Genomic DNA, 27,707 nt, shown 5'->3' with positions numbered 1-27,707 from the left:
GGCAGGGACTGTCCAAGTAAGCAATTAAACAATGCTTTGTATATAAATGAAAAATGTAAGGGAAACAACATACCCTAAATGATGACCTTCTTCAATCCTGATAACCTGACGTTTATAAATGACCAAAAACCTTCCAGAAAACACTCGAGTCAACAGTGCATTTTATTATACATCTTAGATTTACACATTCCATATATGCTTTTAAAGCTTCAATTAACAGTTCAATACAAAATAAAAAATATATATGCAGCAGTGGTTCTCAGGCACAGAATTGAGGAGGAGATTGGAGCAAGCTTTTTCCCTAGCATACCATGAATATTACATTATGAACCATAACAGTGGAATGTTTCCTTTTGACCTAGCTGCCTTTTTTGGCTGAATTTTATTACAGTGGACAGCTTTAGAAGGTATGATATTGCTAATAGGAAACAAGACAAGTTTATAACCTGTTTTTTTCTTGAAGTCTTTAAGATCTAAACAATTCCCTTTTCTCCTAATAGAGCTCCAGGATCATCTAATGAAAATAATATTGTCCATAAAATATCTGGAGCATCATCAGCCTAAGAACCACTGCTCGTGGTTATTCAATGTCTTCCGGCCTCACAGGATGAGGTAATGGTATGATGGATTTCTTCTCAGTGTCCCTGGAAAGTGCTTTCCTCATATCTGTTAGGAAGCAAAGTTTAATGTAAGTACCCAAATGTCAGAATATTTTATATCAAATTTAAAGTGTATAGGTTAAGAGGTTTTGTCCCCTACCCCCACTTCTACCATATTCTAAGAGAAATGTATTTGTAAGTGATTCTCAATCACAAGTACACCAAACCCCAGCTGGGATCCAGCTCTTCCTACAAATGTTCTTTTGACAGAACCTTAGTAAAAATGTGTCTGTACCAGTAAAACAATAATTGACAGTAATTAACCAATGGTTAGTTAATGTAAGTTCATCAGTGGTAGGTTCTTAAGGGCAGGTTAAAGCAGATTTAATTATAGCCCAGATTTTAAATATGATTCTCTTAAGTGTATTAAAATAGCCGAGTATTTCAGTCTGTAGGATGAATGTAGACATTTGGCTTCCTCTCAGGGGGGAGCTCACCGTAAGCATCCTCATCGGGCTCCCCGTTGCTGGCCGAATAGTACTCTATGACTGTCCTGTACACACTGTAGCCTAACTGCTTGTACATGTTGACTGCAACTTGGTTAGACACTCTTACAAAGAGATCAACAAAAAATCCACCCTTTCTGTAATTAAAAAAAAAAAAAATTAGAAGTCCTTGAAAATAATACAGAATTTTTAAAACTACTTTGACTATTCATAGGATGGTACTATGAAACCCTGCAGTCAATTACATCATGTTATCAATTTTTACTGCTGAGGATTTTGCAGTACAAAAGATAACTATAACATTTCAAAACCTACAGGTTTTCTTAAAAGATAAACTTTAAATTTTTACCGCAATTCTGTTACCTGGCTTTAAAAATCATTTTACCAATTAGTCATATAATAGTTTCACCCAAGGTTTTGAAGAAAGCACCAATGTGGCCTTGTATAACTACAGGACACTGGTCACAGCTCTGAAGCCCTTGGGTCCCTCTGGTCAGTGACAGCCCCTTTCTTACCCAGGTCTCCATGTCCTGACTCGTGTGGTCATCAGCACCTTGCTTTATGCAGCAGACTTACCACCTGTTCTGGTTTATGTTCTGGTTTAATTTCTCCTGTTTGTGAACATCACCTGAATGGAGTGAAACTTACTTTACTCTTTAGTGACTCGCCTCCCAGTCGGTACTGAGTCAGTCCGAGGGCAGCTGGAGCTTGTCCGTCCTCCCTGTGTTTAGTGTGTCCCTGTATGGACACACTATGAGATGTGAGATGTCTGTGGTCCTATACATTATCAACTATGCTGCTACGAGTATTTTGTTGTGTGTCTTGTGGTACATCCAGGATATCTAAGGTCTGCAGTTAGTGTCACTGCTGGCTCACAGGGACACCTTCAACTTTATCAGATAATGCCTGTCTCCCAGCCCACATGTGCCACCTGACACTCCCACAGGAGGGGGTAGACTCCTGATGGCATCTCAGGGCAATTTTAGCTGGCATTTCTGATTACTAACAAGGCTGATTATATTTGTGTCCACCATTAGATTTCTCATTCTGTATGGTCTTTATTGGTTGTTCTCCCCCACATGTAGTTCTCTATGTATTCTGGATATTCAGCCTTGTGTAAAGGATGGTGCAAGTCTTCTCCCCAATTTGCAAATCTTTTTCCAATTTGTGACTTGTCATCATCCTTATGTATCGTTTGATGAACAAAGTTACCGCACTCTAGTGAAGTTGAATATATGACTTCCTTGCACTTTTTAGGGCTTGAGAAGTTCTTTTCTACCCTGAGGTCATGGAGACACTCTCCTTTGAAGGGCTTTTTAGTTTTGCTCTTCACATATAGGTTTTTAATAAATATGGAATTGATCTGTGCATGATAAGGTACTAATGTGGGAAAATCTTTTCCCATATGGATATCCAGTGGTGCCACCACGTTTATTGGAAAGTGTATCCTTCCCCACCACTGATCTGCAGTTGCCTCCTCCAAGGTGTGTCTAAAGTCCATGTGTTCCTGAGTCGGTGTCTCAAATTCTGTTCCACTAGCCTAGACAATTACTCCACTCACTTTTTTGCTGTTCAAGAGTGTCTTACCTCTTTTTGGCTCCTTCCATTCCCTGTAAGTTTCAGAATCAACAAGTTGCACGGAAAAGACTTGTGATTTGGGTTGCAGTTACGCTGACTGTGGATCAGTTACCTGTCTACTGTAGAGACGGCTAACTCTATGCTGCAGCGGTAGTTCCTCCCTCCACTTAGGTAGGTCATCTGCTCTGTCTCTGGGTAAAGTTGTATAAACTTCAGAGAGGTCTTGCACAGCTTTTGTTAGATTTCTCCTAAGGGCTTAATGTACTGATGCCAATGCAAATCACATCCTCTTCTAAATGTTACTGTTTGTATAGAAAAGCAATTTAATTTATACTAACTTTATATCCAACAACTTAGCTTAACTTTTATTAAAATTCTAAATATTTGTAGATTCCTTCCTGTAGGTTTTCTATTTATACAATCTTACCTATCCAAAATAACGGTTTTGTTTCTTCTCAAACCTTTTATTTTTCTTGCTTGCTTCACTTGTATGGTAGAGGATGATTTCCAGTAAATTACTGAAGAGAAGCCGACTTTAGGCATCCTGTCCTGTCCCAGAAATCATTCAGTGCATCACCACTCATATTTACTACAGGTTTTCAGTTTTTCAGGTTAAGTAAGTTTTCCTATTGCTAACAGTTTTTATCAAGAGTGAACTCTGGATTGTATCAAAGCATTTTCTACATTTACTGAGATAAATATTCTTCAGCCTATTAACTGGTAGGATACATTCTAATATTAAAACAAACTTCCCCCGATATGTCATCCTTTTCATGAATTGCTGAATCCATTTTGCTAAGAATTTTCTGGGACTTTGCATCTGTCATGAGATTTTCCTTCCTCTTGTCAGGTTTTGTGATTGTTCCCTTTTTGTGTGTAAAAGTAAACTTAGTGTCATTATTTCTTAAATTGTTGGTGAAATTTGCAAATTTGCCAGAGAAGCCATAGCTTTCTTTGTGGAAAGATTCTGGCTAACTGACTGAAATTAGTTAAGGCAGGGGTCAGCTTTCAACCTATTTTTATGCTGCTCTCAAGCAAAGAATGGTTTTTTACAATTTTGAAGAAGCAATAGAGACCTTGGGTGGCCTGTGAAGCCTTAACGTTTACTATCTGGCCCAGAAAAAGTTTGTTGACCCCTGTTCTGTACCCTTAATCAATTTCTGACTGTCCTAACAATTAGGATGAGGCATGCTCATATCTCTAATTATGATGATTTGTCTATTTCTTCTTGTAGTTTTGTCAACTGTTGCATTTTTACTTTGAATTTGTCACTGGGTACGTACAGTTTTTAATTATTACATCTCCCTGATTAACTCTTTTCAGTATGCAGACCCTTTTTTATTTTCGTAATTATTGAACTATAATGTGACTGTTGTTAATTTAAGCACACCCTGTTAGAATTTGCATAATTAAAAAAAATTTCTTTACTTTCGATCTTTAACCTTTATACATATTTCCTGTAAATAGAATACAGTTCTGACAGTCCATCATTTTTTAATGTTACTGTCCTAAGAATACATGAGATCTACCCTCTCAATAAATTTTAAATGTACACTATCTTCAAGTGTAGGTATACAACGTTATATATCAAACTCTAGAGCTTATTCTTCTTGCTGAACTGAAACTTTAGTAACTTGACATTTCCCCCGTCCCCAGCCACCACCATTCCACTCTTCATGAATTTAACTACTTTAGGTATCTAAGTGGAATCACACAATATTTGTCTTCCTGTGCCTGGTTCACTTGGCATAATAACGTCTTTTAACTGGAGTCATTAGTCCATTAACATTTGCTGTTGTATTTATCAATTACTACATTTATCAATTATATTTGGATTCACTGCTACGCCTTATTTCATGCGTTTTATTTGTTTTGCTACTTTAGTTTCCTTTTTTTCTTTGGAATTGACTTTTATTATCCTATTTTTCTCTCTGGATATTATATACTGTTTCTATTTTTAGTGTACAGATTTAATGTATACATTAAAAATATATGTGTGTGTGTGTGTATATACGTATACACACACACACACCCTACACAAATATAGGCCACTTAAATCTTAGCAACTATTGTAAAGTAAATGAACGTTTAGACCCTGTAAGGGAAGGGAGCATAGTGGTTTTCTACTCTAAGAGATGGTCTATCCTATAAATACATTAAATCTGATGTGCAATTAGAACAGTTCCTAACTCCCTGTCAACTATACATGATAATGCCAAATACTTGTTTTCAACAAGATATGCCATTAACCAATGTGTGTAAACTACAATCTTGCTAAAGATTTTCCCTCTTCTGTATTCACTCTAGGAAGAATTTTTTAAGTTCTTAAGGACTAGACTTTTTCAGCTAAATTAATTAAGAATGAGCTCAGGTTCCTCTTGCCCTTGACTTGGCTCAGTGTTTTCAGGCCATGGTTACTTCTTTAAAATGTTCCACTTTAATGGATTTAATAAAAGTAACACATAGTGAGTGAGTGTTTGACACATAAAACAGGTCTGAAAAAAAAGCTACAATATTTGCAGTTCTCAAACTCATGGAGGTGCATATTTCAAATGTTTGGGGAAAACGTAGGCAAACCTTACATGTTGTACACTGGCAAACTACTAGCTTTATATAGTTCACAAATACACATCATATCACATTATATTCCTTTTGGTGACATAGTATCTTTATGAAGCCAGGCTTCTGGCAATTCCTGTGATTACATGAAAATCAACATGGAACAAGAATGCTGGCAGTTCTGCAGACTCTGGTTCCAAGGTTTGAGAAGCATGCAATGCCCAGCAGGTACACACATCTCATTAGGAGGTAACCACAGTTATTTAACAATGAAATGAAAATATTTTTTTCTTCCTAATAGCTACTAGCTTGCTGGGACACAACTGCTTAAGACTACACTTCTGTTTAGCCTAGGGCACTATGAGAAAATGACTGAGATGCCAAGGACAGTGTTAACGAAGAATTTGGAAACACCTGCTGCAGTGGCAAGAACACTAACAGAAACCTTGAGGGCTAGATTTTGATTCCACCAGTTACCCAGCTCATAAGCCTATGGCAGGTCACTCACACTGCCTTAATTTTCCTCAGTGGCCAAACAGGAACAATAATATCACTCTGAATATGTGACAGAATTGGTATAAGGACTATTAGAGGCTGAAAATGAAATTCCTATGAAACTGCATCATGACAGATGTTCAATCTGAAGGAAAAAATCTGATAAAACATTCACCAAGAGAAAACTCAAATGGTTAGAGTTCAAAAATCATTTGCAAAGCAGGTGCCTACCTTTCTGAAATCTCCTCTAATAACTCCATAAGCTTAGCAGCCAGACCAAGGCGTCGGAATTCCGGGGCAACAGACAGAGCTGTGACGTGCCCGTGCCACTCTTCCCTCGCCACCGAGCCTTCTGCTTTGCCCATGACTGCCAATGAAGATCACATCCAGTAACTAACATGAGGATTTACACATACAGAAATGCTGTTTAGTACATTTTTATTATAAAGGAAACTAATGACCAAGTTCTGATCTTTAAGCAATACTTAAAAGTCATCTAGCTAATTGTTATTAATGCTTTTACTTGATAAGTATTTTTTTAAATATCTACATTTCATGTGGGTATGTATGTGTGTCATGTACACATAACAGAAAATCTACAGCTCAAATTTTTGTTAGCAATGCAACCAAGTCTGTCTGGGTCACTGCTCTATCCCCTGGGCCTAGCATAGTACCTAAAATACAACGGATCAGAAGGGATCAGTGAGCTGTCAAATGGTTGAAAAGGAAATAAAATTATGGGCATCACGATTATACTTCCAGTTCTGTGATCAATATAAAATAATCAGTTAAAACCTGTATTTTAATCTCAACTGCCTATCCAAAAAAGTACTAGTGGTATTATACTTACTATAACCCATTAACTCTCCACCAGGGGCCTCTGCAACAATGAAGTACTCTGGCCAGTGGGCGAGGTACTGTAAGTAAAAAGGAATCCCATACTAGAGTCTTGTTAAGGAGGATGCAAAGTAATGGACAGTCAGATTTCTTCATGAAAGGGGTATTTTCAAGTTTCCTTTAAAAAGTATATTTTTTATCCCCAGCCATATGTATGACTTCCATAATCAATTTATTGGATGAAATATTTAGGTTAAGCACTAATTTTTAAGAAAATTGACTGAATATATATAAACTCAAATGTGACTGGAGACAGTAGCATCCAATAGACAGCAAAGAACCAGGCTCCCAAGTTCTACAGTCGTCTCCCCCGCTGCTCACACTGTGTCTAGATCCCTGCACAGCACTTTATCCATAATCACCTGATACTCTACTTGTTTACTGTCTCCCCTTGGAACATGTATGCCATGTTCCCTCTATCCCTGGTGCTTGGCAAACAGCACATGCTCAGTATGTTTATTTTTCATCATTGCACTGGGAAATTGACGACTAGTTCCTACATTAGCTTCAGCCATGGGACAGTGAAAATAACTTTAAACTTAAGTATTTCCAAAGGCTACTTAACAAACCTAGTTTTTCCCCTCCACCAATTCAAGGTCTCCATTTCTAGTAATGCAAAAAAAAAAAAAAAAGCTGACTTAAAAGTGAATGCCTGAGTACTGCTCATTACTTAACTCTTCAACCCTGGTGTCCTTGCTGACTTGTACTCAATTCCTGTCCTCCTCCTTAGTATAAGCTTGCTGATGCAGTTCTATAAGGGGACACCATCAATCATTTTTTTTTAAACTTCCTGGAAAATCTGTTCAGTGTAAATTCTTCAAACTCTTCTCTGAAGAACAGCCTTTATTCTGTCTCTTCAAACATAACCCTTAACATGGCAGTCGTCAAGTCCTTCTGCCATCCAGCCACTGACATCATAACCATCTCTTCTCTGGCTACTGGAGGAGCCCCTGGCTCAAGCTCATGGACCAAGAAGCCCTGGCAGGTTACTCTGAAACATGGCCTCACCTGGATTATGGGACTTTCACCAAAAACTTTTAAGTGTAACGGGAAGCACACCACATAAATTGATTTGCATCCTAATACTTTCCCTTATATACAGTGAAAATTTTCTGCCATTCAGAATTCTTCAAACTCCTTTTACTTTTTTATAAACATGGAGAAGTCTTTAATAGGTCAATGTTTTAAATACAAATGAAAATTATGGAGTCTTTTTCCATTCAACTTTGTTTCTGATACGTAGCCCTGTTGCTGCATGTATCTATAGTTGATTTTTACTGCTGTTACTGACATTAACTCAGGGGCTAACAAAATAACAAACATTTTCTCTAAAGAGCCAGACTGGAGGGTGGGGGGAGTGGGTGATGAATTGGGAAATTGGGATTGACATATACACTATTGATACTATGTATAAAATAGATAACTAACAAGAACCTAAAGTAAAGCACAGGGAACTCAATGCTTTGTGGTAACCTAAATGGGAAGGAAATCGAAAAAAGAGGAAATACATGTATAACTGATTCACTTTGCTGTACACCTGAAACTAACAAAACACTATAAAGCAACTATACTCCAATAAAAATCAGAAAACAAAAAAGGAGACAGACAGTAAATATTCAAGGCTGTGTGTACCATATTGGCCTCTGTTGCAGCTACTCAAACTGTGAAAACCACAACAAAACCTAAAGGAACTTCTCTGTGGAAAAGGCCACAACTAGAATCAAGAAAATTACAAATGGGAAAGCTCACTGGTAAAGGCAAACATAAAGGTAGGAAACCATCCACACATAAATATGATATCAAAATCAGCAACCATGAGAAGAGTACAAATGCAGGATACTGGAAATGCACTGGAAATTGAGACCAGCAACTTAAAACAATCTTGTAGTTATACAGACTGCTCTATCAAAACCTCATGGGAACCACAAACCAAAACTCTACCATAGATACACACACAAAAAAGAAAAAGCAATCCAAACAACACTAAAGATAGACATCAAATCACAAGAGAACAAGAGGAAAGGAAGAAAAAAGACCTTCAAAAACAAACCCCAATTAACAAAACAGCAGTAAGAACACTTATTGATAATTACCTTAAATGTAAATGGATTAAATGCTCCAACCAACAGACACAGACTGGCTAAATGGATACAAAAACAAGACCCATATATATGCCATCTACAAGAGACCTACTTCTTATCTAGGGACACATACAGACAAAGTGAGGGGATGGAAAAAGGTATTCCATGCAAATGGAATTCAAAAGAAAGCAGGAGTAGCAATACTCATATCAGACAAAACAAACTTTAAAGACTTACAAAAGATCAGGAAGGACACTACATAATGATCAAGGGATCAATCCAAGAAAAGGATGTAACAATTGTAAATATACAGACACCCAACACAGGAGCACCTCAATACATAAGGCAAATGGTAACAGCTACAAAAAGAGAAGTTGACAGTAACACAATAATAGGGGGGGACTTTAACACACCACTTTCATCAGTGGACAGATCGTTCAGACAGAAAATCAATCAGGAAACACAGGCCTTAAATGACACATCAGACCAGATGGCCTTAACTGATATTTATAGATCATTCCATCCAAAACCAGAATACACTGTCTTCTCAAGTGCACATGGAACATTCTCCAGGACAGATCACATATTGGGCCACAAATCAAGCCTCAGTAAATTTAAGAAAATTGAAATCACATCAAGCATCTTTTTCTGACCACAATGCTATGAGATTAGAAATCAATTACAGGCAAAAAAAATTGTAAAAAAACACAAACACATGGAGGCTAAACAATATGTTACTAAACAACCAATGGATCACTGAAGAAATCAAAGAAGAAATCAAGTACCTAAAGACAAATGACATCAAAAACACAGCAATCCAAAACCTATGGGACACAGCAAAAGCAGTTCTAAGAGGGAAGTTTATAGCAATACAGTCTTACCTCAGAAAACAAAAATCTCAAGTAAACAACCTACCCTTACACCTAAAGCAACCAGAGAGAGTACAAAAAAAGAAAAAAAAAACCCCCGAAGTTAGTAAAAGTAAAGAAATCATAAAGATCAGAGCAGAAATAAATGAAATAGAGACAAAACAAAAAAGATCAATGAAACTAAAAGCTGGGTCTTTGAGAAGATAAGCAAAATGGATAAACCTTTAGCCAGACTCAAAAACAAAGGGAGAGGGCTCAAATCAATAAGATCAGAAATGAAGAAGTTACAACTGACATCAGAGAAAAACAATCATAATAGACTACTACAAACAACTGTATACCAATAAAACAGACAACCTAGAAGAAATGGACAAATTCTTAGAAAGATACAACCTTCCAAGACTGAACCAGAAAAAAATACAAAATATGAACGGACTAATCACAAGTACTGAAATTGAAACAGTGTTTAAGAAACTTTCAACAAAGAAAAGTCCAGGACCACATGGCTTCACAGGCAAATTCTATCAACATTCAGAGAAGAGTTAACACCTATCCTTCTGAAACTCTTCCAACAAACTGCAGAGGAAAGAATACTCCCAAGCTCATTCTGTGAGGCCATCATCACCCTGATATCAAAACCAGACAAAGATACCACAAAAAAAATTACAGGTCAATATCACTGATGAACATAAGTGCAAAAATCCTCAACCAAATACTAGTTAACTGAATCAAACAATACATTAAAAGGATCATACACCATGATCAAGTGGGCTTTATCCAAGGGATGCAAGGATGCTTCAATATCTGCAAATCAGTGTGATACACCACAACAACAAACTGAAGAATAAAAACCATATGATCATCTCAATAGATGCAGAAAAAGCTTTTGACAAAATTCAACACTGATTTATGATAAGAACTCTCCAGAAAGTGGGCATAGAGGGAACTTACCTAAACATAATAAAGGCCATATATGACAAACCCACAGCTAACATCATTCTCAACAGTGAAAAGCTGAGGGCATTCCATCTAAGATCAGGAACAAGGCAAAGATGTCCACTGTCACCACTTTTATTCAACATAGTTTTGGAAGTCCTAGCCATGGCAATCAGAGAAAAAGAAATAAAAGGAATCCAAATTGGAAAAGAAGTACTATCATCACTGCAGATAAAATGATACCACACATAGAAAATCCTGAAGATTCTACCAGAAAACTACTAGGGCTCATCAATGATTCTGGTAAAGTTGCAGGATGCAAAACTAAGACACAGAAATCTCTTCCCTTCCTGTACACTAACAATGAAAGACCAAAAAAGAGAAATTAAGGAAATAATCCCACTTACCATCACATCAAAAAGAATAAAACACCTAGGAATAAACTTACCAAGGGGACAAAAGACCTGTACTCTGAAAACTATAAGATGCTGATGAAAGAAATCGAAGATGACACAAACGGAAAGACATACCATGCTCTTTGATTGAAAGAATCAATACTGTCAAAATGACTATACTACCCAAGGCAATCAGATTCAACTACAATCCCTATCAATTAGCAATGGCATTTTTCACAGAACTAGAACCAAAAAAATTTTAAATTTGTATGGAAACACAAAAGACCCCTAATAGCAAAAGCAATCCTGAGAATGAAAAACAGAGCTGGAGCAATCAGGCTCGCTGACTTCAGGCTATATTACAATGCTACAGTCATCAAAACAGTATGGTACTGGCACAAAAACAAATACAACTCAATGGAACAGGATAGAAAGCCGAGAGATAAACCCACACACCTATGGTCAACTAATCTATGACAAAGGAGGCAAGAATATACAATGGAGAAAAGACAGTCTCTTCAATAAGTGAGGCTGTGAAAATTGGACAGCTACAAGTAAAAGAATGAAGTTAGCACACTCCCTAACACCATACACAAAAATAAACTCAAAACAGATTAAAGACTTAAATGAAGGCCAGACACTATAAAACTTAGAGGAAAACACAGGCAAAACACTCTTTGACATAAATTGCAGCAGTATCTTCTTTGATCCACCTCCTAGAGTAATGAAAATAAAAACAAAAATAAATGGGACCTAATTAAACTTAAAAGCTTCTACACAGCAAAAGAAACCATAAACAAAATGAAAACACAGCCCACAGAATGGGAGAAAATATTTGCAAATGAAGCAACTGACAAGGGATTAATCTCCAAAATATACAAATAGCTCATGCATCTATATATCAAAAAAACAACCCAATCAAAAGATGGGCAGAAGATCTAAATAGACATTTCTCCAAAAAAAAAAGATGGCTAAAAAGCACATTAAAAAAATGTTCTACATCACTAATTATCAGAGAAATGCAAATCAAAACTACAATGAGGGAGGGAGGAACCAAAATGGCAGAGTAGAAGGACGTGCTCTCACTCCCTCTGCAGAGAACACCAGAATCACAACTAGCTGCTGGACAATCATCAACAGGAAGACACTGGAACTCACCAAAAAAGATAACCCACATCCAAAGACAAAGGAGAAGCCACAATGAGATGGTAGGAGGGGCTCAATCACAGTAAAATCAAATCCCGTAACTGCTGGGTGGGTGACTCACAGACTGGAGAACACTTATACTACAGAAATCCACCCACTAGAGTGAAGGTTCTGAGCCCCACATCAGGCTTCCCAATCTGGGGGTCCAGCAACGGGAGGAAGAATTCCTAGAGAATGAAACTTTGAAACCTAGTGGGATTTGACTGCAGAACTTCAACAGGACTGGGGGAAACAGAGACTCCACTCTTGGAGGGAACACACAAAGTAGTGTGCACATTGGGACTCAGCAGGAGCAGTGACCCCAGGGGAGACTGAACCAGACCTGCTAGTGTTAGAGGGTCTCCTGCAGAGGTGGGAGATGGCTGCGGCTCACTGTGGGGACAAGGACACTGACAAAAGTTCTGGGAAGTACTCCTTGGCGTGAGCCCTCCCAGAGTCTGTCATTACCCCAGCAAAGAGCCCAGGTAGGCTCCAGTGTTGGGTTGCCTCAGGCCAAACAACCAACAGGGAGGGAACCCAGCCCCACCCATCAGCAGTAAGGCTGATTAAAGTTTTACTGAGCTCTTCGGAACAGAGCAACAGTCAGCTCTACGAACCACCAGTCCCTCCCATCAGGAAACTCACACAAGCCTCTTAAGATAGCCTCATCCACCAGAGGGCAGACAAAAGAAGCAAGAACTACAATCCTGAAGCCTGTGGAACAAAAACCACATTCACAGAAAGACAGACAAGATGAAAAGGCAGAGGGCTATGTACCAGATGAAGGAACAAGATAAAACCCCAGAAAAACATCTAAATGAAGTGGAGATAGGCAACTTTCCAGGAAAATAATTCAGAATAATGATAGTGAAGATGATCCAGAACCTTGGAAAAAGAATGGAGGCTGAGATCAAGAAGATGCAAGAAATGTTTAACAAAGACCTAAAAGAATTAAAGAACAAACAAACAGAGATGAACAATACAATAACTGAAATGAAAACTACACTAGAAGGAATCAATAGCAGAATAACTGAGGCAGAAGAATGGATAAGTGACCTGGAAGACAGAATGGTGGAATTCACTGCTGTGGAACAGAATAAAGAAAAACGAATGAAAAGAAATGAAGACAGCCTAAGAGACCTCTGGGACAACATTAAACGCAACAACATTCACATTACAGGGGTCCCAGAAGAAGAGAGAGAGAAAGGACCTGAGAAAATATTTGAAGAGATTATAGTCAAAAACTTCCCTAACATGGGAAAAGAAATAGCCACCAAGTCCAGGAAGTGCAGCGAGTTCCATACAGGATAAACCCAAGGTGAAACATGCCGAGACACATAGTAATCAAATTGGCAAAAACTAAAGACAAAGAAAAATTATTGAAAGTAGCAAGGGAAAAACAACAAATAACATACAAGGGAACTCCCATAAGGTTAACAGCTGATTTCTCAGCAGAAACTCTACAAGCCAGAAGGGAGTGGCATGATATACTTAAAGTGATGAAAGGCAAGAACCTACAACCACAAGGATCTCATTCAGATCCAATGGAGAAATCAAAAGCTTTACAGACAAGCAAAAGCTAAGAGAAGTCAGCACCACCAAACCAGCTCTACAACAAATGCTAAAGGAACTTCTCTAAGTGGGAAGCACAAGAGGAGAAAAGGACCTACAAAAACAAACCCAAAACAAAACAATTAAGAAAATGATCATAGGAACATACATACTGATAATTACCTTAAACGTGAATGGATTAAATGCTCCAACCAAAAGACACAGGCTTGCTGAATGGATACAAAAATAAGACCCATATATATGCTGTCTATAAAAGAACCACTTCAGACCTAGGGACACATACAGACTGCAAGTGAGAGGATGGAAAAAGATATTCCATGCAAATGGAAATCAAAAGAAAACTGGAGTAGCAATACTCATATCAGATAAAATAGACTTTAAAATATAGAATAAGAGACAAGGAAGGACATTACATAATGATCAAGGGATCAATCCAGGAAGAATATATAACAATTATATATGCACCCAACATAGGAGCACCTTAATACATAAGGCAACTGCTAACAGCTATAAAAAAGGAAATCAACAGTAACACAATAATACTGGGGGACTTTAACACCTCACTTACACCAATGGACAGATCATCCAAAATGAAAATAAATAAGGAAACAAGCTTTAAGTGACACAATAGACCAGATAGATTTAACTGATATTTATAGGACATTCCAACCAAAAACAGCAGATTACACTTTTTTCTCAAGTGCGCATGGAACATTCTCCAGGATAGATCACATCCTGGGTCACAAATCAAGCCTCAGTAAATTTAAGAAAATTGAAATCGTATCAAGCATCTTTTCTGACAACGCTATGAGATTAGAAATGAATTACAGGGAAAACAACGTAAAAAACACAAACACATGGAGGCTAAACAATACATTACTAAGTAACCAAGAGATCACTGAAGAAATCAAAGAGGAAATTAAAAAATACGTAGAGACAAATGACAATGAAAACACGATGATCCAAAACCTATGGGATGCAGCAAAAGCAGTCCTAAGAGGGAAGTTTATAGCTATACAAGCCTACCTAAAGAAACAAGAAAAATCTCAAACAATCTAACCTTATATCTAAAGGAACTAGAGAAAGAAGAAGAAAACTCAAAGTTAGCAGAAGGAAAGAAATCATGAAGATCAGAGCACACATAAATGAAACAGAAACAAAGAAAACAAGAGCTAAGATCAATAAAACTAAAAGCTGGTTCTCTGAGAAGATAAAATTGATAAACCATTAGCCAGACTCATCAAGAAAAAGAGTGAGAGGACTCAAATCAATAAAATTAGAAACGAAAAAGGAGAAGTTACAACAGACACCACAGAAATACGAAGCATCCTGAGAGACTACTACAAACAACTCTATGCCAATAAAATGGACAACCTGGAAGAAATGGACAAATTCTTAGAAAGGTATAACCTTCCAAGATTGAACCAGGAAGAAACAGAAAATATGAACAGACCAATCACAAGTAATGAAATTGAAACTGTGATTAAAAATCTTGCAACAAACAAAAGCCCTAGACCAGACGGCTTCACAGGTGAATTCTATCCAACATTTAGAGAAGAGCTAACACCCATCCTTCTCAAACTCTTCCAAAAATTGCAGAGGAAGGAACACTCCCAAACTCATTCTATGAGGTCACCATCACCCTGATACCAAAACCAGACAAAGATACTATAAAAAAAAGAAAATTACAGACCAGTATCACTCATGAATATAGATTAAAAACTCAACAAAATACTAGCAAACAGAATCCAACAACACATTAAAAGGATCATCCACCATGATCAAGTGGGCTTTATCCCAGGGATGCAAGGATTCTTCAATATATGCAAATCAATCAATGTGATATACCATATTAACAAACTGAAGAATAAAAACCATATGATCATCTCAATAGATGCAGATGATAAAAAGTCTCCAGAAAATGGGCATAGAGGGAACCTACCTCAACATAATAAAGGCCATATATGACAAACCCACAGCAAACATCATTCTCAATGGTGAAAAACTGAAAGCATTTCCTCTAAGATCAGGAGCAAGACAAGGTTGTCCACCCTCACCACTATTATTCAACATAGTTTTGGAAGTCCTAGCCACGGCAAGCAGAGAAGAAAAAGAAATAAAAGGAATGCAAATTGGAAAAGAAGAAGTAAAACTGTCACTGTTTGCAGATGACATGATACTATACATAGAGAATCCTAAAAATGCCACCAGAAAACTACTAGAGCTAATCAATAAATTTGGTAAAGTTGCAGGACACAAAATTAATGCACAGAAATCTCTTGCATTCCTATACGCTAATGATGAAAAATCTGAAAGAGAAATTAAGGAATTGGTAAACTCCAATTTACCATTGCAACAAAAAGAAAAAAATACCTAGGAATAAACCTACCTAGGGAGACAAAAGACTTGTATGCAGAAAACTATAAAACACTGATGAAAGAAATTAAAGATGATACCAACAGACGAAGAGATATACCATGTTCTTGGACTGGAAGAATCAATATGGTGAAAATGACTATACTACCCAAAGCAATCTACAGATTCAATGCAATCCCTGTCAAATTACCAATGGCATTTTTTACAGAACTAGAACAAAAAATCTTAAAATTTGTATGGAGACACAAAAGACCCCGAATAGCCAAAGCAGTCTTGAGGGTAAAAAACAGAGCTGGAGGAATCAGACTCCCTGACTGCAGACTATACTACAAAGCTACAGTAATCAAGACAATATGGTACTGGCACAAAAACAGAAACACAGATCAATGAAACAAGATAGAAAGCCTAGAGATAAACCCACGCACCTATGGTCAACTAATCTATGACAGAAGAGGCAAGGATATACAATGGATAAAAGACAGTCTCTTCAATAAGTGGTACCAGGAAAACTGGACAGTTACATGTAAAACAATGAGATTAGAACACTCCCTAACACCATACAGAAAAATAAACTCAAAATGGATTAGAGATCTAAATTTAAGACTGGACACTATAAAACTCTTAGAGGAAAACATAGGAAGAACACTCTTTGATATAAATCACAGGAAGATCTGTTTTGATACACCTCCTAGAGTAATGGAAATAACAAAAATAAACAAATGGGACCTAATGAAACTTCAAAGCTTTTGCACAGCAAAGGAAACCATAAACAAGACGAAAAGACAACCCTCAGAATGGGAGAAAATATTTGCAAACCAATCAACAGACAAAGGATTAATCTCTAAAATATATAAACAGCTCATGCAGCTCAATATTTAAAAAACAAACAACCAGGGCTTCCCTGATGGCGCAGTGGTTGAGAGTCCGCCTGCCGATGCAGGGGACAGGGGTTCGTGCCCTGTTCCGGGAAGATCCCACATGCCGCGGTGTGGCTGGTCCTGTGAGCCATGGCTGCTGAGCCTGCGCGTCCGGAGCCTGTGCTCCGCAACGGGAGAGGCCACAACAGTGAGAGGCCCGCGTACCACAAAAACAAACAACCAACCCAATCCAAAAATGGGCAGGCCTAAATAGACATTTCTCCAAAGGCATCCAGATGGCCAAGAAGCACATGAAAAGCTGCTCAACATCACTAATTATTAGAGAAATGCAAATCAAAACTACAATGAGCTATCACCTCACACCAGTTAGAATCATCAGAAATGATGGGCATAATTCAGAAAGACACATGCACCCCAATGTTCACTGCAGCACAATTTACAATAGCCAGGTCATGGAAGCAACCTAAATGCCCATTGACAGACGAATGGGTAAAGAAGTTTTGGTACATATATACAATGGAATATTACTCAGCCATAAAAAGGAACAAAATTGGGTAATTTGTTGAGACGTGGATGGATCTAGAGACTGTCATACAGAGTGAAGTAAGTCAGAAAGAGAAAAACAAATATTGTATATTAATGCATGTATGTGGAACCTAGAAAAATGGTACAGATGAACCGGTTTGCAGGGCAGAAGTTGAGACACAGATGTAGAGAACAAACGTATGGACACCAAGGGGGGGAAGCCATGGTGGGGTGGGGATGGTGGTGTGATGAATTGGGCGATTTGGACTGACATGTATACACTGATGTGTATAAAGCTGATGACTAATAAGAACCTGCTGTATAAAAAAATAAAATAAAATTCAAAAATAACAACTAGTACTAAAACTTTCTTTGGGTTATTTGTATGGAAATATGTTAATATAAACGTTTCAGACATTACAAGAAATTCCTAAAAATCTTATATGTTCTGGTATAATGTTATAAGTCATAATTCTAGTTATTATTTTTAAATGTATATCTCAGAAATAACTAAATTTCCTTGTCAAGTGCATTATTATGAACTTTCATCAAATCTTTAACTGTGGTCATTTTTAAGTCTTTTGTCATTTACAGACAGTTCTGGGTGTACTCTGTTGCTTTTGCAAAAATGTTCCTATAAAGGGTTTTATCTTCAAGTAATTCATGGAAAAGACTGACAAGTACAGGTTTCTGGTAAGTGACTATACTGCTGAACTGAATGAATAAGCATTTTCAGAACTCTAATGGAAAACTGATGAATTCAAAAAAGTGCTAACAGAAGATCAAGATGAAAAATAATTACATGGGACTGAGTGAACTGATGATGATGATTACAATTTTTGTGACTTTCTGTTTGAAACATTGTTGGTTCTTCTGTGCTTTGTTTTTCCAGATTTAAGAAAACTTTTTTTCTCTTTAAAAAAAAACACAAACCTACAATGAGATATCATCTCACACCAGTCAGAATGGCCATCATCAAAAAATCTACAAATAATAAATGCTGGAGAGGGTGTGGAGAAAAGGGAACCCTCTTGCACTGTTGGTGGGAATGTAAATTGATACAGCCAATATGGAGAACAGTATGGAGGTTCCTTAAAAAACTAAAAATAGAACTATCATACCACCCAGCAATCCCACTACTGGGCATATACCCTGAGAAAACCATAATTCGAAATGAGTCATGTACCACAATGTTCATTGCAGCTCTATTTACAATAGCCAGGACATGGAAGCAACCTAAGTGTCCATCAATAGATGAATGGATAAAGAAGACGTGGCACATATATACAATGGAATATTACTCAGTCATAAAAAGAAAAGAAATTGAGTTATTTGTAGTGAGGTGGATGGACCTAGGGTCTGTCATACAGACTGAGGTAAGTCAGAAAGAGAAAAACAAATACCATATGCTAACACATATATACGGAATCTTAAAAAAAAAAAAAAAAAAACTACAATGAGATATCATCTCACACTGGTCAGAATGGCCATCATCAAAAAGTCTACAAACAAATGCTGGATAGAGTGTGGACAAAAGGGAACCCTCCTACACTGTTGGTGGGAATGTAAATTGGTACAACCACTATGAGAACAGTATGGAGGTTCCTTAAAAAACTAAAAATAGAACTACCATATGACCCAGCAATCCCACTACTGGGCATTTATCAGGAGAAAACTATAATTTGAAAAGATACATGCACCCCAATGTTCACTGCAGCACTGTTTACAACAGCCAAGACATGGAAGCAACCTAAATGTCCATCGACAAAGGAACGGATAAAGAAGATATGGTATACATATATACAGTGGAATACTACTCAGCCCAAAAAAAAGAAAAGAATGCCATTTGCAGCAACATGGATGGACCCAGAGATTATCAGACTAAGTCAGACAAAGACAAATATCATATATCACTGATATGTGGAGTCTAATTTAAAAACTGATACAAATGAACTTATTTACAAAACAGAAACAGGCTTACAAATATCAAAAACAAACTTATGGTTACCAAAGAGGAAACGTGGAGGGGAGGGGGGGGATAAATCAGGAGTTTAGGGTTAACATACACACACTACTATATATAAGATAGGTAACCAATAAGAACCTACTGTATAGCACAGGGAACTTTACTCAATATTCTGTGATAACCTGTAGGAGAAAAGACTGAAAAATAATGAATATATGTATAACTGAATCACTCTGCTGTACACCTGAAACACAACACTGTAAATCAATTATACTCCAATAAAATTTTAAAAAAACGGCATAGAACAGAAAAAAAACTCGTTATATATTCTAGCTATTCACTTCCTGTCAGTTTTAGATATTAAAAAAAATCTGCTTCCATTCTTTCAACTTTTTAGTTTTATGCATGATGTTCTTTAAGTAGATATTCATGTTTTAAGTATTCAATTAAAAATATTTTCTTGATTTCTACTGCTAGTGTACAGAAATGCTATTGATTTTTCAAAACTTGATCTTGGTTCTAACATTGCTGAACTCGCTTATTATTAATAGGTTGTTCTTTTTTTCTAGATAGATGACTGTATTATCAATTATAAATAATGACAGTTTTATTTCTACTTTTCTTATCCTTATACTTTCTTTCACTTCTTTCTTCTTTCCAATACCTTTGGTCAGTTCCTCTGGAACTATGTTAACGTGCAGTAGTGACAGCAGGCATTCTCATCTTACACCCAATCTTAAAGGGAACGAATCTAATTTCTCACTTACCTATAATGCTTACTGAAGGTTTTTAGTATCAAACCTTTACCAAATTAAGAAAGGTTCTTCTACTTCTACCTTGTTGTGCATTCTTACCATAAAAAACTACTGAACTTATACAACATTGTAAATCAACTCTATTTCCATTTAAAAGAAAAAACTGTGAAAACCAAGGAGAAGAGCACAGACAATATGTACATTATTCACCATGGTTGTGTCCAATAAAGCTTTATTTACAAAAAAAGGCAGTGGGCCAAACCTGGCCCATGCACATTACTGTGCCAACCCGACATAATTGACTCTATTTCTTATTATCTTCAGCTTCCAGGAAATTGAATTACTAGGTATTACATTACCAAAGTGCCTTCCAGAAAGACTAGCATTTACTCTGTCACTCGCAGTTTATGAGACTGCTCCCCTCACCTCACCTTCATCAGCCTTGAGTTTTATCACTGCTTGAAATCCTTCATAATTTGATAGATAAAACATGGTATCTCATTTTGGTTTTAATCTGCATGTCTTTTAACTGGTGAGACCGAACTCTTTTTAATATTTTCATAGCATCCTATATGCCCTCTTTGTTAAATTATCAATTAATACTACCCTCCTACCCTGCAGTGGACATGGCACATAACCCCAAAGTGCAGCTCTGTTTCACGCTCCTGAGCGTGTGGGGATTGTCTGTTAGGGTCAGAGGACCCTCACTTCACACATCTTTGCCCGTATCTCTAGTGGGGAGCATGAGAAGTACTGCTGATGTTAGCCAAAGTCCTTCTTTCACTTTAGCAACATGCCCCAATATAAATCAGGCTCATTCCAGACTCTGTTCTAGATAGGCAGGTATGGCACGAGGCAGGGGTCCACAGGATGCAGAAGGCTGTGTGGCACCTCCCAGAGGTACCCCTGGGAGTCTGGGAAGGACGCACTCACCTTCCCCTCTGTTGATCGATCCTCCTGCCAAGAACATGGCTGAGATGCGGTACGCTCCGGGAGCCACCTGGACAGGAAGCCAGGAACACCCGGGAATGGGAGAGTGGTTCCACTGCAGAGCCCGGTCGCTGGGGATGTCACAGAGCCACCAGGACTGCTCGTCCACTCTAGACTCATTCACATCAGGCAGGAATAGCCCCTCCTGCTGAAGTCACCACTTTCTGCTGCTCACAGCTATGCTTACTACTGAGGGGCAGGGTGGGCAGGGAACTGTACTGTTCTTGATTTATGAGGTCATTATATTAGCGGCTTGTCAACAGGTGTAAGATAACTCTTGTTCCCAGGTTTTTAGTGTTTTTTATTTTCAACTGCTTTCAATGTTGCTTATGTTTCCTGACCTCCAAGTTTTAAACATTTTCGGTACTCAAGTCTATTTTTTTCCTTTTGATCCTCTATTTTCCTTATTCTTAGTAAGCCTTCATTTAACTTTTTAAAAAAGGATACAGTTTCTGTAAGTGGATCCAAGTTACTAAAAGAAACAAGAAAAATGTCAACAGTAAGCAGTGTTTACAAAACCAGTTTAAATAAGGAGACTACAACTAAAAATAACATGCACAGGGAAAACAAAACATGTTAAATCCACAACTTTAAAACCAACTTTACAGCTAAGAAAGATGGTTTAATTTACCTAATGACCATAATGAGCTATCATCACAGCCACTATAAAGACATCTGTACATTTTCATTTAACTGCTGCTTCTTTACAAATTATAGTTAATACATCATCAAAACCTTCCTTTTTGCTTTTTCCTTTGGCTGCACCAAGTGGCTCGTGGGATCTTAGTTCTGGACCAGGGACTGGACCCAGGCCCGAAGCAGTGAGAGCACCGAGTCTTCACCACCGGACTGCCAGGGAAGTCCCTAAAACCTTCCATTTTCTAAATGGCAATAAACTGTTACCGGAACTGGGGACCAAGCTGGCATGTCAATCACAGATGGGGGTAATAACCCTAGCCCTGCAGCATCTGACAAGCACCCCCTCTCTGCCAATTCCTCCTCCTCCCTCCCTCCTCCCCCAAAATGTGGGCCATCTCACCACTCAGGCTTCTGCTCGCCACTCTTCTACATTTCTGCCCCCCACCGCCCCCATTCCCATACTTTCAATTTTGTTCTCAGAGGGAAGCTCCTGATCTGGCTCTGGAGCTGCTGAGCGCCTGCCACGCCAGCATATCCGATCACAACACTCCCGACAGCATTTCTTAAATGCACACCTGCCTCTGTCTACAAAGAACTCTGCCCCTTACTTTCCTATTCAATTAATGGAACCAATATTTTGCCAGACCCCAAAACAGCTACCTTCAACTCTTCCTCTTGCACAGTCAAACTCTGCTTTTGGACCCTTAACAATGCAAACAGTCACACTGCATTTCTGAAGACCAGCAGTTCTTAGGATCCCTTTACACTCAAAAATTACTGAAAACCCCAAGAACTTCTGTTTATGTGAATTACATCTATTGACATTTAAATGTTTAAAACATTCATTTAAAAAATAAATAATACATTAATATGAATAACTTTTTTTAAACCAAAAACGTCACTATTTTCGAAAACAAAAATTTAGTGACAAGAATGGCATTATTTTAACAATTTTACAGATCTTTTTAATGTCTGGTTTAATAGAAGGCAGCTGATTTCTCATTTCTGTGCCTGTTATGCTTACTATTACATGATCACAAACCTTGAAAACTCCACTGTGCACTTGTGAGAGAATGAAAATGAAAAAGGCAAAAGAAAAACCACCCCAAACAAAACCCTTATTATCATGAAAATGGCTTGCAGAACCCCCAAAACAATCTTGAGGCGCCCCTGGCCACACCTGGAGAATCACTAATCCATGTGGACTCACTCTCCCCTGCTTCTCAGGACTACTCTATACCCTCTCCTGTCTCCTCAACACTCCCCCTTCCACCTCAGCTGCTTCCAATTTCAAGAAGAAAACAGCAGTAAGGAGAAAGCTTCACCAAGGTCCCACCCCCGCCCCACCCCCCCTACACCTCTGCGCCCACACTCCACCTGCACTCCTAGACCCAGGCCTGGAGGCCTGGTGAGCAGATGCCCCCACCTCTCGGGACCCAGGACTCTGCTCCCCTGAAAGAAATGTATAAACGTGCTGCACACCTAGCCACCGGCAGACCTGACACAGTTCAGGGCTCCGTCCTCCTGAAATGCTGTCCTCTCTCAGACTCCAGACCCACCATCAGGTTTTCCTCCCACCTCACAGGGCCACTGTGTCTCCTTTAACATGTGATGCCCTGGGGCACATTCCTGGAACCTCCTTTTTCTTGTCTGCACTCACTCATCACTGATGTCACCTAGCCACGTGGTTTTTTGTGTTTGTTTTTATTTGGCTGCACTGGGTGTTAGCTGCAGCACCACGGGATCTCAGTTGCCGCGTGTGGGATCTCAGTTGTGGCATGCAGGATCTAGTTCCCTGACCAGGGGTCAAACCCGGGCCCCCTGCATTGGGAGCGTGGAGTCTTAACCACTGGACCGCCAGAGAAGTCCCTAGCCACCTGGTTTTAATGCCATCCACATAGTGTTGACCCCGAAATTTCTATCTTTAGCCCAGACCTAAACTTGAGACTCCCACATCCGGATGCCCAGCTGACTTCTCCACCTGGGTGTCTGAGCGCCCTTGGCGGAGACCCACGTTCTATGCCTCTCCGAGGTCGAGCCCTTCGACTCCGATCGGACCTGGTGTTCTCACACTCCCACACTCACTGTTCCAGCACAGCTGCCGCTGCCTCCTCCTCCGAAACAGGAATCTGTGCCCGTGCCACTCCCTCTGCCTGGAAGTCTCCCGCCCACAGTGCCCACAGACTCCCTCCCCTCCAGGTCTTTCTGCAGTGACACCTTCCCTGAACACCTCACCCAAAGCCGAATCCCCACTCACTCCCTATTTCCCTTTCCAGCTCACATTTTTTCCTTTGTACTGAATGCTAAGTTCTATCTTACTCTTCCCTCTAAACTGTAAATTCTGGGAATTCCCTGGCGGTTCAGTGGTTATGACTATGACTCCCCCAACTTGGTTCTCACTGCCAAGGGTCTAAGTTCAATCCCTGGTCAGGGAACTAAGATTCCACAAGCCACACAGCACAGCCAATTTAAATAAGTAAACTGTAAATTCCATAAAGATAACATTTTTTTCCTGTTTTGTTCACTACTGTCTCTTCAGCACTGGTGCACAATAGGCATAAAACATTTTGCCAAGAATAAAATATTTGTTAAATTAACTGCAACGTTTCTACATCCACTGCTTCTTTCAGTTACTACTGCAACACCCTACTCCAGTGATTCTCGGAGTTCTTGATGGAAGTGCCCTAATCAAAGTGAGAAGTAGGAGAAAACGAGGAGGGAGAGGAGCTCCCCTATTGGCATATTCTGAAGAAGACTTCACAAGCTACATGATTCTCGGAAATCAAATGTTTTGTTATAAATAAATGGTCATGCTTATTTTCCTTCTACTCTATTCATTTTCGTATAAAAATATTGGCCCTTCCTAGGTCTTCGGTTATAACTGGTTCTCCAGCAGGCTTTGCCTCATCTATTCTTGAAACTTCAAGGCATACTGTCACCTCCAGAGCCTGGGCTTCCCAAACCCAAGCCTTTGTCAAGTCATCATCTCCCGGCCATTGCCAAGACCACCTAAATGGCTCACACCTGCCTGGTATACCTCCTCCAGCAGGCCCGCGGTGGCGAGCTCAGGCTCCTGGGCGGCCAGGAACGTGCATTTCCAAAAAGCTCCCGGTGCTCACGGACCACTGTAAGAACCACCCGCCTGGAGCCAATCTCGTTGATCAGTCTCCTTGCTCTGCCCACTCCCACGCAGGGCTCTACCACCTGGGCCATTCCCCTGCGCTCTCAGGACCTTAGTTTACTCACACCAAAACTGGGGATGAGAAGGGCAGCTACTTCACAGAGTTGTCAGGAGGAAATGGGTTACTCCAGTGCCAGGCACAGCGAGCCCTCAACAGTCGCCTTAGTTACACTGCTCCTACTGGGAGAGGCCCCACAGAAAGTTCCCCCAATAGTGGAGCAGAAGTCCAGTCTCACCAGTTTCTCTGACCACTGAGTTACAGAAACCCGCTCCTACCATCACTCACCTCCCAGGTGTCGGCCACGCCCGCACCTGCTTCCTCCTCCAGAACCTCCTTCCTCAACCCTGTCAACACTTACCCATTTTCCAAGGCTCAGCCCCTCTTTGAATGTTTCTAGCCACCTCATCTCAAGTTCTTTCCATCCTCCTGACACTTGAATATGTACTCTCTGGTCCTTAGTTTTCACATAACTGCCCCGGGGTGTTTAAACTGGGTCTGGGATTGGTGGCTGCATGGATAGATGGGTGGGTGGACAGAAATGTGATGAAGCCAATGTAGCGAAATGTTAACGGTAGAGTCCAGCTAATAGTCTACACGTGTTCACGGTAAAATTCTACCAACTTTTTAAGTGTTCAGGAACTTTCGTAAAACTTAAAAAAAAAATGGCACCTGCAAGTCACAGTCCTTGACTTAACTCGGACGGAGGAACGTGCATACCCTGGGCCTGCCGCAGCACTGCTCCCGCCGGGATGCGCAGCAACAGTAACGAGACGCGCAAACCCGCCGGGCCCTGGACGGGGCCACAGTGTTAACCCGCCCGGAGAGGAACGCGGGCCGGAGCCGGGGGTCAGAGCCGGGCTGGCGCCCCCCGCCCTGCCCGGCGCCCCGAGAAGCGCCCACACCGCGCGCAGGGCTGCGAGGGGACGACCGCCCGGCCAAGGTCAGCGGGGCGTCCGCACGTCCTCCCGCCCCCCCCCCCCCCCACGGCCCCAGGGACGCGCCGGCGGCAGCTGGGCCCGGGCGCGCCTCACTCACATGTTGTTGAAGCGGAACAGGTCGTCGCACGTGAAGGCCCGGAGAGTGGTCATCGCGTCGCCACCGCAGGAGCCTGCTCTCCGCAACTCAGCGCACTCCCCACCGGAAATTATCTGGCGCGCGGCAGTCACGGGGCGTGGCGGGATGGGAAACTGCTTCCGGGCCAAGACTTGCTTAGCAACGGCGGCGGCGACGCAGCGCCCTCTGGCGGCCAGATCCGGGAAAGCCTGTAAAGTCTGGGGTCTTCCCTCTTAGAACCTCAAAACCCCTCCTTGGAGTGACAGGGGAAAGCAGGCAGAGTGATCCTCCGGGGAAGAAGACAAGACGCTGCCAGGGGTTAGGAACCCAAAGCAGAAAAGCGGGGATCAGGACCACTTGGTGCCGCCTGGCAAATGAGGAAGGAAGCGGAGAGGGATGGGAGAATTCACGGTCCAAAGTGGCCTGTCCCAGTGATGACAGCCATGCATGTGATCGCAAATTTTCTAGTATCATGTTTCACAACATAAGAGAAAGGTGAAATTAATTGCAATTATATATATATATTATTTTACCCAGTATATCAAAAATATACTGGGTAATTTATTTAAAAAAAATAAAATTAAAAAAAAAATTTTTTTTAAATATATTTTACCCAGTATATCAAATATATACAAAAATATACAAACACGTAATCAGTAGGAAAAAAAAAAAACTAATGTAATGTTTTGCTTTTTTTTTTTTTTTTTGGTGCTAAGTCTTTGAAATCTTGTGTGTATTTTACATTTGCAGCACATTTCAATCCAGGAGCTAAACTGTCATAGGAAATTCTTGTTCTGTATTTAGAGTTCATAAAATGTGTGGTTAAAAAGTGGATACCCAAATGGTTCCAGTCATGCTGTTTTCAAATAACTGAATGGAATATCACTTTTCAAATGTAAATTTAAGTTATTTAAATAAAGTTAAAGTCCTGGGGGACAGGTTGCAGAGGTCAAACCAACCCACATAACTGAAGTCTAAATTCAAAGCCCTCACAGCTCTTAACTGCCCTGGGGCCCTACTTGCCCCACAGGAATCTCAGCAGCCCCTGCCCAGATGTGTGGCCCAGGCAGGGCAGGTAGAGAGAGCGATGACAGAGGAAGTAGGCAGGCCCCCCAAGAAAGATGCCCCCCACCAAGGTCCAAGCTCAGCTCCAGGCCTTGTCTCCGAAAGCCCAATAACAGAGGCATGTGACAGTCCCTGGGGAACAAACTCATGTCCAAGGTTTCTACAAATGCTCCAGGAGGGGAGACTGACCTCATAAGCTCACCTGCCTGCCAGGTGTTTCAACAGGGAGAAATTTCAGAGACAATTTCCTATCAGGAAAACCCAATGTGCTACATTATTTTGTTTTGAATTTTATTTTATTTAGTTTTTTATACAGCAGGTTCTTATTAGCTATCCATTTAATACATATTAGTGTATACATGTCAATCCCAATCTCCCAATTCATCCCACCACCACCAACTGCCCCTAATGTGCTACATTAAATGAATGCTAAAAGATAATTTTTAGAAAAGGTAAAATTGTGATTCTCATACAAATATGAAATGAACACATGACAAAGATTTCAACTCATTCATTATGAAAGAACCAGTAAGATGTTGCAATCGGTTCAAAGGAGAATTTAAACTGCACAAGGCAATCAGGAATGCTGAAATGTATTTATAAATT

General features: G+C 39.8%; 1 protein-coding gene across 1 annotated transcript; it reads right to left on the bottom strand.

Annotated features, from left to right (window-relative positions):
- Window positions 1-144: 144 nt before the first annotated feature.
- On the bottom strand, window positions 145-26,159 carry NAA20 (N-alpha-acetyltransferase 20, NatB catalytic subunit). Its single transcript, XM_067707370.1, has 6 exons — window positions 26,019-26,159; window positions 21,610-21,634; window positions 6,588-6,678; window positions 5,969-6,104; window positions 1,097-1,242; window positions 145-666 (listed from the first exon to the last, which is right to left on the bottom strand). Exons 1-6 carry the CDS (start codon window positions 26,069-26,071, stop codon window positions 581-583), a joined length of 537 nt encoding a protein of 178 aa, XP_067563471.1. The 5' UTR covers window positions 26,072-26,159; the 3' UTR covers window positions 145-580.
- Between the last annotated feature and the right edge of the window lie 1,548 nt (window positions 26,160-27,707).

Source organism: Pseudorca crassidens, chromosome 15 (assembly GCF_039906515.1).
Source record: "Pseudorca crassidens isolate mPseCra1 chromosome 15, mPseCra1.hap1, whole genome shotgun sequence".
In the NCBI taxonomy this organism is placed as follows: Eukaryota; Metazoa; Chordata; class Mammalia; order Artiodactyla; family Delphinidae; genus Pseudorca; species Pseudorca crassidens.
Note: the sequence above shows the minus strand (reverse complement) of the source record. Positions and strands in the feature narration are given on the sequence as shown.

What these genes read in the sequence shown, in the direction of transcription:
- NAA20 (XM_067707370.1), bottom strand. Translation starts at nt 26,071, where the DNA reads ATGACCACTCTCCGGGCCTTCACGTGCGACGACCTGTTCCGCTTCAAC. An exon ending in CTGTTCCGCTTCAACAACAT is followed by an intron (nt 21,635 to 26,018) that starts GTGAGTGAGGCG and finishes TGTTTCTTTTAG; the next exon opens with TAACTTGGATCCACTTACAG. An exon ending in TTAGAGGAGATTTCAGAAAG is followed by an intron (nt 1,243 to 5,968) that starts GTAGGCACCTGC and finishes TTTTAATTACAG; the next exon opens with AAAGGGTGGATTTTTTGTTG.